The 14,338-nt window shown below is 35.4% G+C and overlaps 1 protein-coding gene across 1 annotated transcript in view; it reads left to right on the top strand.

Annotated features, from left to right (window-relative positions):
* TRHDE (thyrotropin releasing hormone degrading enzyme) overlaps nucleotides 1-14,338 on the top strand; it is a 345,581-nt gene that overhangs the window by 233,318 nt on the left and 97,925 nt on the right. The window contains exon 7 of the mRNA XM_004417871.3: nucleotides 12,962-13,027. Within this exon, the coding sequence (XP_004417928.2) occupies nucleotides 12,962-13,027 (66 nt within the window). The remainder of the gene's footprint in view (nucleotides 1-12,961; nucleotides 13,028-14,338) is intronic.

Below are 14,338 nucleotides of genomic sequence, written 5' to 3'. Positions count from 1 at the left end.
CTGTCTCTTCTCCTGAATCATCATATTTTCCTTCTCTACTAAGTTACTCTTATCTGCATGAAATGTTATATTTTATTCCTAATAAAACTCCCTTGACTTACATCTCCCCGGACTATTGCTTTACGTCTTTGCACTCTTTTAATGCAAAACCCCTATTCCTTTATTCCTCTTCTCTTTTAAAACCACTGTAATTATACTTCCATTCTTACCACTTGACCAAATCTTTCTTGTGGCTTAAAAATTAACTCCACATTGCAAAACCCAATTAGTCTTCAACTGAGTTGACTTAGTTTCTCGAGCACATTTTATGGTGATGATCATTCTCCCCTCAAAACATCTTTTTTTGATGAACTCAGTTGCTTTTCTCAACCTCTAACTGTTGAAACACCCCAGAACCCATTTTTCAGATATATTTATAACTATATTGTTATATTATATATCTATAATATATCTAATATAATATATCTATATATAGATATATTCAATATATATCTAATATAATATATCTAATATAATTATTATTTTTTAATCGATACTTGCTCCTTGTGGGAGCCTGGGGCTGCTAGGCTTCTAGCCCCAATGCCTCCTTATTTCTAGATTTCAAACTTCAACTATGTTTGTTCTCTCTGCCTGGAATGCTCTTCCCCAGTTGTCAGCATAGCTTGCTTCTTCATTTGATTCATGTCTCTGCTCAAATGTCAATTTATTAGAGAAATCTTCCCTAATTGTCTTATATAAAATGTGTTTTTTTGATATTCTGGATACTAATCTTTGGTTGCTAATATGACTATAATTTATCTTTTAATTTACGATGTCCTTTATCATACAGATGTTTTTAACTCAGATGTGGTCTATTTGTCCATTTTCTCTTGTATGCTTCAAGCTTTATGTTTTAAGTATCCTTCTTTACTACAAACTCTTAAAGATATGCTGTGACAGTCTTTCCTAATATTTTTAAAGTTTTGCATTTTATATTAAATTCTTTAATCCATTTGGATATTATTTCTTGTCGTGTCTTTCTTGTGTTGTGATGTAAATGTAAATTCCTTTTTGTTTAGATAAGCAATCTTCTCAGCGCTGTTTATTGAATTCCCTGTCCTAGTCCTACTCTTTTGTACTGCCGTCTCTGTCAGCTATCCCCAGTGTCATTGCTGGTGCAGCTGCACTTCCGTATTCTGCGCCCTGGTCGCTGTGTGTCTCCTGCTTCAACATTTCAGTCTCGGGTCTAATCACTGTAGCTTTCTAGGTTTGATATCAACTGTGATGATTCTCCCTGTCTTGTTTTCTTTCAAAATTGCTCTTGTTAACTATTTGTCAATCCATATGACTTTTTCACATGAAGACAGTTTCTGGAAAAAAATCTTTTGAAGATTTTTTTGGTTAATTTTGGAATATTTGACATTTTTACAACAACAGCTCTTTCTAGCTTTATAAGGGTTATAATTCTTCACTTTTAGGTCCTGTGTCTTTATTAAGTTATGTAATTTTCTCCATGAAAACTCTGAACAACTTTTATTTTCTCCCTATAATTTTTGGTTTTGTAATATTTGTTTGTATTTTTGCTCTTGAGAATAAGACTATAAATTAATTGTTTAAATTAGCTTTTATTGATTTATATCAACATTCTTGATTTTTATGTATTGATCTGTGTAAGGCAACCTTGCTGCACTCTTTTATTGATTTTATAGATTAGTTCTATAGCTTCTTTTGGATTTCTGTAAGGACTTTTGTATCATCTCTAAATGAAGCTAATTGCTTCATTTCTATCTTTTGCTTCATAATTCTGTTGCTTGTTCATTTATTTTATTGTACTTTTGAATATAAATATTAATAGGGGGCATTCTTATCTTATTCCCATCTTTAATGACGATGTGTGTAATGTTTCACCATTCAGTATATTTTTAGAAGATGGCCATTATACCATGTTATTGAATTCCCTTCTCCTCCTAGTTCACTAAGATATATTATTTTGAATGAATGCAAAGTCAGAGCAAATGGTTTTTTCCACAGATATTGAGATCATTAAAAGGTTTGTCTCTTTTAGTCTGTTAATGTGATGAATTGCGTTCATAGAATTTTTGTTATTAAACCATTATTGAATTTCTGGAATAAACTCTACTTTTGTTCATATAAACTCTATTTTTAAAGTGCCTCTCTTCCTCCATATAACATGCATTATATATACACATATTTATTGTATTATAGAATATGTATAACTTGTATTGACTAAGTTGAATTTCTATTATTATATATAATATGTAAGTGGAATTTATCCCAGAAACTCGTATATGTATTTCCATACATGATCGTAAAGGATGTTAGACTATAATGTAGCTTGTCAGTTTGCATATCAGTTACACAAACATCATAAAGAGAGCTAGAGAGCTTTCATTCTTTTTCTGTTTTCCTATAGTGATTTGTGTAAGACGAGGATAACATTTGACAAAGTTTCCTTAAAAGTTTACTTGCCTATAAAACTGTCTGCCATGTATTTCGTGTGTGTATGTGTGGTTTCTATTTTATTTTATTTTTTTACCACTGATTATTGTTTTTACTTGTTTGGTCATTTCTGACAACTTAAAGTTTTATAAAAAATTCCTCTTTTTATGTGAGTTTCCCTTTATTAGCGTAAGTTCTTATAGTATTCTCTTACTATTTTTAATTCTTTAACTTTTTCAGTAGTTATATGTTCCATTTTATTTCTAATATTGTCCATTTTAGTTATTTTTTCTTAATCAGTTTTTTTCCCAGAACTTTCCTATTCTATTAGTCTTTTTATAGATCTGATATGTTTTATTTTTCATCTTCTCAACCATTTCTTTATTTTCTGTTTTGTTAATTTCTGCTCTTAAATTTTATCCTTCCATGAACATTCATTTGAGTTTACAGTATTGTTATGGTTCAGATTTCTTTAATTGAGTTGTTTTGTGTAAGTGCTTTGTCTGACACTATTGAAAGATCCTTGTTTTCTTGTTCCTGGATCTGTGGTGTTCTTTTTTGGTTTCCTGTTGACTTAAATATAGATTATTCTGTTTGAATACCATTGCCTGAGAATACCAAAGAACGAAAGGCCCCCAGGAGAGGTGAATTTCATAATAGGGAAGACTGAGTACCTTGTGTTGGCTGGGAGCTCATAGGTTGGATTGCTGATTGAAACTAGCAAGTGGTTGGTGGATACTTCTCTCAGCTAGGACCATCTTTCACTGGCATTGGAAAAGGTATGGCGTTGACAACTAACAGGTGTGCCAACAGTAAGTCTAAATGATATGACCTACATTTACTGTGGGAAGAAGAAACAGTCATATGAAACAATTAGTGAGTGATGTAAAATAATTTGATAAATCGTGTAGTTTAAGCCTTAAAGGATTTATGACTGTAGAGGAGAGAAGAGTATTGAGGGCAGATATAATTGTGGGAAATTTCTTATTATAGGATGGACTTTCCCTGTGCGTTTGAATAATATATAGGGCTTCGAATATAAGACTGAAAAGAAATATCATTGCAACTGAAGTTAATACTATTAGTAAAACATGAGGGTATAGGGTATGCTCATGGGATAATGAAATCAGCTTAACTAGAGTAGAGGCTGATTATTTGGTCATATGGGAAAAGCGTTGGTAGGTAATGGTGAGTTTCATTGTGTACGGCCTTGATTTACTACCACAGGAAATTTTTAAAAAAATTATTTTATTGAAGTCATATTGGCTTATAACATTGTGTAAATTTCATGTATGCATTATTATATCTCAGTTTCTGTATAGACTGCATCGTGTTCGTTATCGATAGTATAGTTTTTATCCATCACCATACATATGTCCCCCTTTACCCCTTTTGCTTCCCCTCACCTCCCTTCCCCACAGGTAAGCACCAATCTGTTCTCCTTATCTATGTGTTTGTTTATCCTCCACAAATGCGTGAAAGCATATGCTGTTTGTCTTTCTCTGACTTATTTTGCTTAGCAGAATACCCTTAAGGACCATCCCTGTTGTCACAAATGGCACGATTTTATCTTTTTTTATGGCTGAGTAGTATTCCATTGTGTATATATACCACATCTTCTTTATCCCTTCATTTGTTGATGGGCACTTGGGTTGCTTCCACGTCTTGGCTATTGTGAATAATGCTACAGTAAACATATGGGTGTGTATATCTTTTTGAATTATTGATTTCATCTCCTTTGGATAAATACTCAGTAGTGGAATAGCTGGATCTTATGGTATTTCTGTTTTTAATTTTTTGAGGAATCTTCATACTTTTTTCCATAGTGGCTACACCAGTTTGCATTCCCACCAGCAGTGTATGAGGGGTCCCTTTTCTCCACATCCTCTCCAGCATTTGTTATTTCTTGTCTTGTTAATTAGAGCCGTTCTCAGGGGTGTGAGGTGATATCTCATTGTAGTTTTTTTTTTTTTTTTTGTGAGGAAGATCAGCCCTGAGCTAACATCCATGCTAATCCTCCTCTTTTTGCTGAGGAAGACTGGCTTTGAGCTAACATCTATTGCCAATCTTCCTCCGTTTTTTTCCCCAAAGCCCCAGTAGATGGTTGTACGTCATAGTTGCACATCCTTCTGGTTGCTGTATGTGGGACATGGCCTCAGCATGGCCAGAGAAGCGGTGCATTGGTGCGCGCCCGGGATCCGAACCCAGGCCGCCAGTAGCGGAGCACGCACACTTAACCGCTAAGCCACGGGGCCGGCCCTCTCATTGTAGTTTTGATTTGCATTTCAGTAATAATTAGTGGTGTTGAACATCTTTTCATGTGCTTGTTGGCCATCTGTATATCTTCTTTGGAAAAATGTCTGTTCATATTGTTTGCCCATTTTTTGATTGGATTGTTCATTTTTTTGTTGTTGTTTAGCTGTATGAGTTCTTTATATATTTTGGAAGTTAACCCCTTGTCGGATATATTATTTACAAATATTTTCTCCCAGTTGGTGGGTTGTCTTTTCATTTTACTTGATGGTTTCTTTTGCTGTACAGAAGCTTTTTAGTCTGATGTAGTCCCATTTATTTATTTTTTCTTTTGTCTCTTGCCTGAATAGACATGGTGTGCAAAAAGATACTACTAAGACCAATGTCAGAGCATACTGCCTATGTTCTCTTCTAGGATTTTTATGTTTTCAGGTCTCACATTCAAGTCTTTAATCCATTTTGAGTTAATTTTTGTGTATGGTGTAAGATAATGGTCTACTCTCATTCTTTTGCATTTGGCTATCCAGTTTTCCCAACATAGTTTATTGAAGAGACTTTTCTTTCTCTATTTTATGTTCTTGACTCCCTTGGTGAAAATTAGCTGTCTATAGATGTGTGGGTTTATTTCTGGGCTCTATATTTTGTTCTGTTGATCGGTGTGTCTGTTTTTCACCAGTACCATGCTTTTTTGATTTCTATAGCTTTGTAGTATATTTTGAATTCAGGGAGTGTGATACCTCCAACTTTGTTCTTTTTCGTCATGGTTGCTTTGGCTTTTTGGGGTCTTTTTTTTGTTCCATATAAATTTTAAGATTCTTCATTCTGTTTCCATGAAGAATGTCATTGGGATTCTGATTGGGATTGCACTGAATCTGTAGATTGCTTTAGGTAGTATGGACAAGGAAATTTTTTTTTAAAGTAAAATGTTTTGGGGGCAGGGAGCTAACAGAAAAATGATGATGACAAGATGATGAAAATAATTACATACTCTTGTTGAAGCGTCTTATATGCCTAACACTGTCCCAAGTGCTTTATATGAATAATTTAAATAAATCCTCAGAAAAATCTTGAGGTAAGTATTATTTTTATTATCATTGTCATCATCATAATCATCAGTAGTAGTCACTGTTGTTGTTACTGTTATAGTCTAGTAGTGGATACTTAGGGAGCTCAGCTAGCATGCTACATTCTTACATCTAGTAGATGACAGAGCTAGGACTTGTAACAGATGTTATGCTTCTCCAGAAGTAATTATTATTAGTCTGATGTGGTCCATAGGATGGACCAGTGAAGGTGAGAATGCCTCTGGGGTTGTTACTGGGAGGCTGTGAAATAATTCAGTTGTGCAGTGACAGAGGCTTGGCCTCAGAAAGTAATAAATCACAGGATTCCAAGGTTCCAGGCATGGGTGACTGGGGCAATGGGGCATTCATTCTGCTTTCTTATGTCAAGTTAACTGTCTTTCCCTTTTTGTCCTTTTTTTCCTCCTCTTCTACTCTCTCTATCTCTCAACCTTTCTTTTTGGTAATCAAATTGTGAGTGAGTGATATTCAGGATTACATATTTTATTTCTTTGTTTTCCTCTTCCTCCGGTCTTAAATATAGCTATCATAATACTATAAAAAATAAAGAAAAAAACATGTTTTTGAAAAACCATGGAGGACTTCAGATATGCTTTTGCTCCAGACCAAAGTCCCTTCTTCAGTAACAAATCATGTTAGAACATCATATAATCCCCACACATGTCCATATTTAATGCAGAGACATCATTTAGAAATTTGCATTTTAAAAGTACTTTGATGCAAAGTGAAATAAGTCAGAGGGAGAAGGTCAAATACCATATGATTTCCTTCATTAAGTAGTAGATAATAACAACAATAAACAAACACTTAGGGACAGAGATTGGATTGGTGGTTACCAGAGGGGAAGGGGGGAGGGAGGAGGGTGAAAGGGATAATTCGGTACATGTGTGTGGTGATGGGTTGTAATTAGTATTTTGGTGGTGAACATGATGTAGTCCATGCAGAAATAGAAGTACAATGATGTACACCTGAAATTTTTACAATGTTATAAACCAATGTTACTGCAATAAACAAAAAATTAAAAAAAAAATAAATAAAAGTACTTTGATTTAGAATCAATAAACTAATCCTTTCAGTAGCTTAGAAAGTAACAAGGAAGTCTTACCTCATAGGTTTCTGTGCAGATCAAAGATCTCAGCAACTGAATGGATGAAAGCAGGTCTGGAGGCAAGTTCCAGTAACTACTACGCCCCGGTAACTTTGGGCAGATTACCTTTTGCCTTACCCCTTACCCCTTAGCCTCAGTCTCTCCCATATGTAAAATGAATATAACGATACGTTATTCCTTACCTGCTCCTACCCTGAGAAGAGCTCCTACCTTCTTCCTTGAGAGGAATAAGAAGGAAAAGATCCTGTTTCCGTGTATGTACTACTTATTGTGCCAGTATACTCGTTACCAACTTATTCCAGTGACCTATCAGCCAATAGTTTATATTTGTTTGGACCTCAGCATTTAAAGTTGCCCTACTGGGTCAGATCTTCTAGGAAGAAGACACTGTGATGTGTGAGATACTTATTTGGGAAAGGAGCGGGAGAAGGTAGGGAGAGCTGCCGTGAGACCACACTGCAGTTCACACCCTGTGCAAGGAGAGCGGGAAGGAAGAAGCACTGGGTAGGGAAAGTTTCCGACCACTGCAGCCTAATTACAAGAAACATTCATCCAGGCCAATGAGAGTCCTCGAGTCAGAGTTTCCCATTAGAGGAGTCCCCTGTCTCGCTGGAATGGGACCACCTTAGTTCCACTGTCGTGCTCAGTCTTTGGCTGGGACTCAGTGGAGGAAAGTGCAGCCTTCATGGTGACGAATGCAGAAGGGCAACAGTGGGAAATCTGAGCAGTGCAATTTCACAGCTGCCACATCCACGCACAGCATCCGATACAAATATCACTATTTTCAACTTTGCTAGCCCTTTGTTCTTACTGAAATCTGCCCTAAACTAGCTTTATATCTTCTAGTCCATCAACATTTTCTATTATACTAGCCAATGTATGTATTCTATTCCATCTCCAATCCTGGGTGTGTTGATCAGCATTTCAACTATGTCTCATTGAATTAGGTTTCCCTTCATCCTCTTCTGGGAACATCAACTGATTCCAAGCTCTAAATAACTCTGAGAATTTCCTTTCTTTTTCTAAGTTCTTGCTATTCCCAGTGTTTCTGGAGAGTATCATGTAACTATTTTGATTTGAGATCCACAAGAAAGTAATCTTAATTGGTTGAGATTACTGATTTTGATTTTGGAGTAGGATATAAGCAGATTTCTAATCCTGGCTTCATTACTTACTACCTGTGTTAATTTGGGCAAGTTACACAACCTTTCAAACTTCAATTTTCTAATATGACAAATAAAGATTGCAATATTTTCCTTACAATATTGTGAATATGGCATATAGTAGTTGCTTAAGGAATGGCAGGTAGATTATTATTTAACTAGGACTAATAACAAGGACTTATGACTTTTCTGCACATTTTCACATTATTGACTCCCTGTTACCTTGTCACTGACGTTACTTTAAACCTAGTTCTACTCTTTCCAATTCACATAATCTTGGGAACACGTCTACATTATTGAGAAGTGACAGGCCATCCATCATTCAGTGTTTATTGAGAACCCACCAAATGTGCCAGGAACTGTTTTTTGCAATGAGTCTATAGCAGTGAGTCAGACAGACCAAGTCTCTACCTCAGTGAAGCTTACAGTCTATTTCCTCAGCCTCTGTGTTTTATACTGAAAAATGTCTTATTTATCTTGTCTTCTCTTTTCTCCCTGAGGCCTGTCTCTGAGGAAGGCTGTCTTTGTTCTTTTCCAAGGCTACCCTTGGTTCTCTTGTTATCCAGCTAGGCTAGATCATTGCTCCAGCAGCTGTCTCTCCATCTGCTGTGTCTCCAGTCTCTCTCCCTACTAGATCATGTTTTCCTTTGCAGAGAATTTTCTCTCATCTTCTTAATAAGAAAAACACAAATAAATCTCATGTGAACATGCTTATTGCTTTTTCTTTCCTTCCTTCTGTTTCCATTGTTTCTCAATCTGGCTTTCATACCAAGTCTATTTAAATAGCTCTCTCTTAAATGTGGCCTTTTCTTAGCTGTTTTTTTCCTTGAAATCTGAAGCACTTATTCTTAAAACATGTCTTCTATGACACTACTTGTACGCAGTCCTCCTGCTATTTTTTATCACGTGTCATCCTTTGCTCTTAATTTCATTTCTTTATTGATTTTCTCAACAGATATTTATTCAGTGGCTATTATGGGTGTTCGAGTGTAGGTCATACAGAATCTGTAGATAGATTCTAAGATTCTGTTTTCTATCTCCTTCACTAAACTTTCAGCACTTTTCTCTTGGCAATCTCACCCACCACATATCCCAATTTATGTCTTTATTCATCACCTTCCACTGAATTTTATTCCTGTGGTCACATTTGCCTTCTGTTCCTCAGGTTCCCTACCTGTTCCTCAAACTCCACATGTTTCAAATGGATGTTACCATATTCACCTAACTAACACTGTCTTTTAAATTCTACATATCTGCTAATATTATCTTCTAGTCACTGAGGCTCTAAGATTTAAGATGATCTTTGTTCTATTCCTTAAACCTGTCTCTGTTTTTATCCTCACTGCTACCATTTGCTTCTGGGTATTTTACTTCCTTCTTCGAGTATCATCGATAAAGTACTGACTCTTGTAACCACCTTTCAAAAATCCTTGCTGATCCTCTAACAAAGTTCAAATTCCTCAGCCCTGGTATTCAATCTTCTCTAACAATGGCCTCAATCTCGTGTCCCATGGAATCTTCCATCTCCTGGTTATATGCCCTTGTCCTTCAGTATCACCTTGCACACCTGTGCTTTTCACCCTTACACCCGCATGACCATGGCCGTCCCTGCCATACCATGCACATGCTCTCTGCTTACCTTGGCTCATGGAAGCCCGTCCATCCTGCAAGGTCCAACACAAGTGCCGCTTTTTCAGATCCTCTTTGTCCTTCGTCTCTCCAGGTAGAATACCCTCTCCCTCTTCTGAAATACAATAGACTATTTTATTTCTTTTGTCATTTATCTCATACTACGCTGTATCTTCTCATCTCACTTAGAAGGGTTTGAGGTCCTTGAGGATAGAGACTTGTGGCATTCCTATTTATATTCTCCAGTATGCTGAGCACACAACCTTACTCAGTAAGCGTATGTTAAAAGAATAAATTAGTTGAGAACATCTTCCTCTCTTCAAAACTGATTACTTATCACTAAAGTACACCAATAAAGTAATAAACTATATCCTGGCTGAGTAGTCTTCAAGAATACAAAGTGGTTACTATCCATGCAACTAATTTCTCTTTCTCTGTCATCCAGTTATTACATTAAAGGAGCACCTCCTCTGAGCCAGGCACAGGGAATGGGGGTACCAAGCCATAAGGACATAGTCATTTCTCTAGAGATGTCTACGGTCTTTGAGACTGACATGCATGCAGATGATTACAATGTACAATAAAAGAAACTTTGGCTGGGAACTTATATGAAAAAACATACTCAAAATAAAAAAACTACTAAATAAGGAATGGGTTTATAAGCATGCTTTTGTGGCATATTCTTTATGAAACTTAAAAAAGAATCAGTTAGTAGTTTCCATCCTAGTATCTCCCTGAACCTTAGTATAGCAAATATAGTGAGGAGTTTTCTTGAGAAAGTCTCAAAATTATAAAAATCTTGCAGAAATAGTGTGTTTATTTCCCATAAAGCTACTTAGGCTGCCTAACATACATTTGTTCGATTGGGGCTGGAATTTTGAATCACAAGTGAACATAAGTTACAATATTGTAAACAATATTCACTTGGTGGGAAAAAATGTTTTAAAGACATGATGAAAGGGGATTCAGTGTTTTCTTTTTATAAAAAGGTTTATAGTGAGTTATGCCTGCATTAAGGAGTGTGATCTTTGTTATACCCCATACACAGTAGGTGCTTAGTGTGCGTTGGCTGAAGGATGACAGTTGGAGAGCCCATCTGTCCATGAAGTTCCATGAAATGGGGATTTTTCAAATTTAGCTTTGGAAAGAAAAGGCTAATTAAATATAGATCACATGCTACTCTGGAGAATTTAAAATGTTCAAGTGGGCAACACAGACGTATTTTCTAAAAGTTGATTAAATTACACAATATAATAATAATAATAGGGAGTTCAGTGATGTTATATAGCTTTTAAATATTGATTATATTTCTGGGTTTTATTTCCTGTTAGCACTTTGCTCGAGCTCAACTCAGACAAGAGAAGGAGTACATTCTTTATGATTAGAAAAGACTCTCTTACCATTAGACCATGCTAAATTGATAGTTTTTACAGCCCGACAAGAGACCAAGTCATCATTACCAGGAGGGAACCATTTAAATCATCTGAAGATGGCTATTCTGGTCTGAAGGAAAGTTTGAGTTGACGGCTTGAGACTCTAAGTCTCACTCCCCAGGTGGCAAGGGTTAATTTTGCTGTGGAACTGACAGTTTCCACCCTCGGGGTGGGTGGATTAGATTGGGCAATGTATAGGAGGAGAGCTTGTCAAGCAAATTCAAGGAGCAGATAAGAACTGATAAGTTCTAAAGGGAATTCTAACCTGGTCCCCAGATTGAATCATAAATGCTTATATTTTATGGACTTATACAAGTGTGCAGAAGATAAAAAGGAAGAAGCAAAAGAAAGAGTGAAGAGTAGAGGGTGTGGGAGGGAAACGTATCAGAAGAGGCATAAAACTCTATGGCTTGTCCAACTCATCATTTGTTGAGATGTGAATAAAATACCAATTTGGGAAGCAATTTTGGTGATGATTGAAATTTTTTGAGACATTTCTTTAATGGTGATTCATGGAACCTGAGAATTTTATTGCATTAAAATTTCAGAATTATAGGAAACAATTCTAGTAACAAGCAATGGGAATTCGTTCTTGCATTTCTGGACTGGCCCCCACAGTCCAGTCCCAGGCAGGACGAGTCTATGTGTGGTTCTTCTGGTTCTCTTACAATAAAGAGACACCTGCTCAGAAATGCATTATTGGAGAGTGTGAATTTGTAACAAGTATGAAGTGGGATATGTAGTCATAAAGGGATTTTTTTCCCCCTAAAGCCAGGCTGACATTTATATTTAAACTTTTGCTGCTTGCAATCCACTGCTTCATTGTTAAAACAATTTGATGCAGATTGAAACACTTCTTGAAGGCTTTTTTATATTTTACATACAAATCTGTGATCATCCAGGCTTAACCATCATTACTTGGAACGTTTCATGTTGATTACATGTCTACCTTTTTGCACTGATATTGTTCTACAACATTATAATAATCGTTCTCAAGGTGAGGTAGACTCTTAAATTAGTATTTTCTTCTGTTACTCTAAACATTTGTATTGATCACATATGTTTTACCTGTGTATAGATATATGGCTACATCTAGCCTCTGAAAGAAATAGACAGGAAATACAAATAATTAGCTTGATATAATACTGATAGGTAACACTCATATCATGGTTACTATTTCTCAGACCTAGTTTGAACTTCCTTGCATATATTAATTCATTTAAGCTTCAGAACAACCATATTAAATTGGGACTATTACTGCCTACACTTTACAAGTAAAAAAAGTGAGGAACAGAGAAGGTTAAATAATTTTCCTGGGTAAGCATGGTGAGTAAGTGGTAGAGCCAGGATTTGAACCCCAGCAGTCTGACTGCTTGGTACCTGCTTTCCACTTCTGCAGCTAAACTATTTTTGCTTGAGCCACAAGTAGAGTAAGTCGCTATGTTACTCCAAAGCAATATTTTAATGTGATTATTTATTAACAGGGGTATCCCTCTCTTACTAGATTAGGAACTTGTAGGTACAAGAACCATGTTTTATTCTCTTTGTCAATAACATTTTTCTTACTCCTGAATTACAGCTTGTTATTGCCCTGAGATAGTTTGTCCCCAAGACTTCTATTTTGACGTCGTTGGTTTTATACCCACATAACTTTTAGATCCACAAAACAAAAAACGCAATTGTTACCTGTAAGTGAATTATTGTATTCATGATTCTCTTATTTCTTAACTATTTTTGAGAATAAAATAGCATGAAAGAAGTAGACTATTTTTGATTTATATGGGATAATTTTAAATCATGTTACTTGGTTGAAATTCTTTTCTTTTCTCCTTTTTTAAATACTCTTTTCTACAGGGTGCTGCTTTGATTAGAATGCTGGCTAATTTTATGGGCCATTCAGTATTTCAGAGGGGCTTGCAAGTAAGTGAAATGCTTTCTATTTTGTCTTACATTTTTCCTGGTCAATATATTTATTTTAAAGATATTTCACAGCTTGGGAAATTGCTAATACAAAATTACTGAATTTGATGGAAAACTTTAAGATGAGTAAGGTAAGCAGTGTCATTCCATATGACAAATGAAAGTGATAGGTAGCATACACGCTATCAACCAATACAACTCAAACTGTTGTACAATTTACAATAAATTTAATATACATTTTTAACTCTTTTTTTTTAAACTCTTTTCTTTTTCCCCCCAAAGCCCCAGTAGATAGTTGTATGTCATAGCTGCACATCCTTCTAGTTGCTGTATGTGGGATGCGGCCTCAGCATATGGCCGGAGAAGCGGTGCGTCCGTGCAGGCCCGGGATCCAAACCCAGGCTGCCAGTAGCGGAGCACACGCACTTAACCGCTAAGCCACGGGGCCGGCCCTAATATACATTTTTAAATGGAAGTAATTTTCAAATGTGTAAGATTCTAAATAATCTTTTTAAGATTTTGTGAAAGCCTAGTTACCTTTTTTCCATTTAAAAGTTATATAAAGTGAAAACAAATTATGTTAGCCTTGCTAGAATTATGTATTTGAGAAAATCTTAATATTATTTTTCAGATATGTGTTTTTTATGTTGTTGTTGTTTTACTGTTGGTACACATAAATTATTTCTTCCAAAGATATTTAAATTTTTTTTTAATTAGAAAATATAACATTTTAAATAAGGGAGAAAAAATAAACAGTTTTATAATACTGCATTTAGAGTGTGAAGTATGGAATCTAAGAGTGGATTCTTAGAAAAGAGAATTCTTAAGCTCTCTAAAGCAAACACAAATATAGAAAAATAGAGTTTTTATTCCATTGAATCTGTTGGAGTAAATCATGTTCCTAGCAGCTGTGATTGATGAATTATTTATGATGCATTCTGCTACTTAGAAGTGTCCTTTAAAGTAAATTGATGTTCACCTGAAATACAATTATGCTAAGACAGAGAGAGCAATCAATCTTATCTGTTCTTAGTAAGCTTTTCATTTTGAAATTTAAATAAACTACGTATGGGATCATGTCATATTTTAGTAGTATAATTCTATCTTTACCCAAAATAAACTAAAAGATAAAATACAAAGCAAGAGTTAAATACGTTATGACAAAGCTACATATACTTAACACAACAAAGAAAAAATATGAATTTCTTGAAGAATAATTTCCCTTAGAAAATATTTTTACAGATTTGTTCCAGCAGGGGTTGAAATTTACTTTAATCAGCTCTTTCCATTAGGGACACCTTCAGAATAGCT

This window comes from Ceratotherium simum, chromosome 25 (genome assembly GCF_057802395.1).
Source record: "Ceratotherium simum simum isolate JZ-2026a chromosome 25, ASM5780239v1, whole genome shotgun sequence".
In the NCBI taxonomy this organism is placed as follows: Eukaryota; Metazoa; Chordata; class Mammalia; order Perissodactyla; family Rhinocerotidae; genus Ceratotherium; species Ceratotherium simum.
Note: the sequence above shows the minus strand (reverse complement) of the source record. Positions and strands in the feature narration are given on the sequence as shown.